This window comes from Etheostoma spectabile, chromosome 6 (genome assembly GCF_008692095.1).
Source record: "Etheostoma spectabile isolate EspeVRDwgs_2016 chromosome 6, UIUC_Espe_1.0, whole genome shotgun sequence".
Classification (NCBI taxonomy): Eukaryota; Metazoa; Chordata; class Actinopteri; order Perciformes; family Percidae; genus Etheostoma; species Etheostoma spectabile.
The window spans coordinates 21,134,677-21,136,754 of record NC_045738.1 but is presented as its reverse complement, the minus strand read 5'-3'; the positions used below and the strand labels follow the sequence as shown (position 1 = coordinate 21,136,754).

The following is a 2,078-nucleotide window of genomic DNA, read 5'->3' as shown; positions in this document are numbered from 1 at the left end:
AGAGAGAGTGTGTGTGTGTGTGTGTGTGTGTGTGTGTAAGAATGAAAGAGAGGGCAAGCTGAGGTTTTAACCCTCTCTTCTTCCCAGATTGCTACACCAGTGACAGTTATTGCGCAAAGCACAGCTGCCTCTGAGGTTGGTGCCAATTTCATGTTCCTCAATTATTCTTTTTCTTTGACATGTCGTGGCCTCCCCAAAGCACTGAGAGATTGTCATTTTACAACACGTATAGGCTGCAATAATCAAGTTAATGGGGACGCGTCAATGACCACCACTGATGGTGTTTTCTACTGGTCACATGTGTATCCGGGATTTTAGAAAAAAACAGCAACCAAACTTCTGATTGTAAACAAAACCGACATTTAAAATATTGACGAATGTTAATTAAAGTCAACTTACCAATGCAGTGCGTGAATCTCAGCGGCATAAAATAGAGTCCTCCGGCTTTTTGACTATTGACGTCCTCTACAAAAAGAAGAAAAATAAACATGTAAAACGATATAGCTGCCACGGATAAAACTCAATAAAAGCAAGGCCTAGAGCCCTGTCAAATAAATGATATACAGCAGAGCAGCAGAAAATTAGCCGACTCTATCTGCCATAATAAATTCTCTTATAGCCTGCTGAATAACAAATTGCCCTTATTGTGCGCAGTGGAGTGGGCTGCAGCCCGAGGTACTTCACCAATCCTTGGATAAGGTGGGCTTCTGACACACACTGTCATTGTCATGCAAATCATAAAGCCCGCAATCAAGTGCGCAATCTAACCCACGCCATATGCGTTTTTACGCATGATTTTTAAAGGCTGTGATGTGAGGTGTACAGCATTTTGATTGTGTCCCCCGACCCACCCCCCACACACACCTAACATTAAAAGGACAATGACACATCCCGGGCTTGACGCGCTTTGTCTGACTGTCAGACGGCAGACTGGCACAGGGAGAAACAGTAAATCGGGGTCCCCGATAAGTCCCGTTGGAAACGAGGAATGGAGAGTCATCTCCGCTGATTAAAGCTTACCTGGTGGTGGTCAATGTTGAGCACCGTCAGCGGTGTCCGGCTGGGATTGGAGGCTGGGGGAGGGCAGGTCCCGGTCCGCTGTGGCTGTTGTTTATGGAGAGAAGGGTGCGTCTCCAGGGCCAGCTGCAGGTCCAGGATGTAGTCTATGACATGCTGGAGGATCTCCACTTTGCTTACTTTCTTATCCTGTGGAATGGTGGGCACCAGGCGCTTCAGTCGGCTGTAGCAGTCGTTCATGTCGTATTGCAGGCAGAACATGTCCTCCTCTTCCATCCTGCACCGGGCGATGTTGAGGCTCTGCTTCGACAGATAGTGCACGGAGAGCTGGCTACTGGTGGAGGAGGAGTCCTGGGGGTGGACCGGAGTAACAGCCTTCATCTTAGATAACCAACGGCTCAGAGGCAGAGGCAACGGAAAAGAAAATCAAATAATTACGATACTGGTAGCAGGAGGTATTTGAGATTATACCACGGCGCAGTAAACACGGCAACAGCTGCTCTAATATAAAATTAGCGAGGGAATATAAACCGAAATGCAGAATTCTAGTCTGTCAACATATCCCGCGGAGCCTCACAGTTCCTCTTACTTCGGCAGGCTCGGTGTGAAAGGAATGAATAGATTTCCTAGATTTATAGCAGAGAGGGGAGGCGCCAAGCCAGCCGGCTGACAGATCAGGGAGAGAAGCTGGTCAATCACCAGCAGCCCGCTGCCCACCGACCCAACATCAGAGCCGAGAAAAAGGCGTGTCTCATTCTGTGTGCGCTGCGGTGAGCTGCCTGCCTGTTCGTAGGTGTGTGTGTGTGTGTGTGTCTTTCTCAATTATATTCACGTTCAGCCATACAGAGGCGTCTTTTGAAGATGTGCAGGTTGATCCAACCAATGCGATGATATATAACCATAAAGCAGGCTGATTAGCATTGTATTCGGAGAAGTAACAAAGTACTTTCTACTCCTTACATTAAAAAAAAATTACTTTAGTTTTGTACAAAAGGTCGTCTATCAGGTGTGATTGTGAGCGCGTGTCGGTGAATATAGCGCGGACACGCGCCTCACACCGC

General features: G+C 47.5%; 1 protein-coding gene across 2 annotated transcripts in view; it reads right to left on the bottom strand.

Moving 5' to 3' along the window:
- Window positions 1-1,782, bottom strand: part of id4 (inhibitor of DNA binding 4) — a 3,701-nt gene extending 1,919 nt beyond the window's left edge. The window contains exons 1-3 of one of the 2 annotated variants that reach the window (XM_032519013.1): window positions 1,021-1,782; window positions 641-689; window positions 451-465 (exon numbers count right to left, since the gene is read on the bottom strand). In XM_032519013.1, coding sequence (XP_032374904.1) covers window positions 681-689; window positions 1,021-1,398 — 387 coding nt within the window. In that variant the 5' untranslated portion in view covers window positions 1,399-1,782 and the 3' untranslated portion in view covers window positions 451-465; window positions 641-680. Of the gene's footprint in view, window positions 1-399; window positions 466-640; window positions 690-1,020 lie in introns of those variants that run through there. The other variant, XM_032519012.1, reaches the window with a different exon arrangement.
- Window positions 1,783-2,078: the final 296 nt, after the last annotated feature.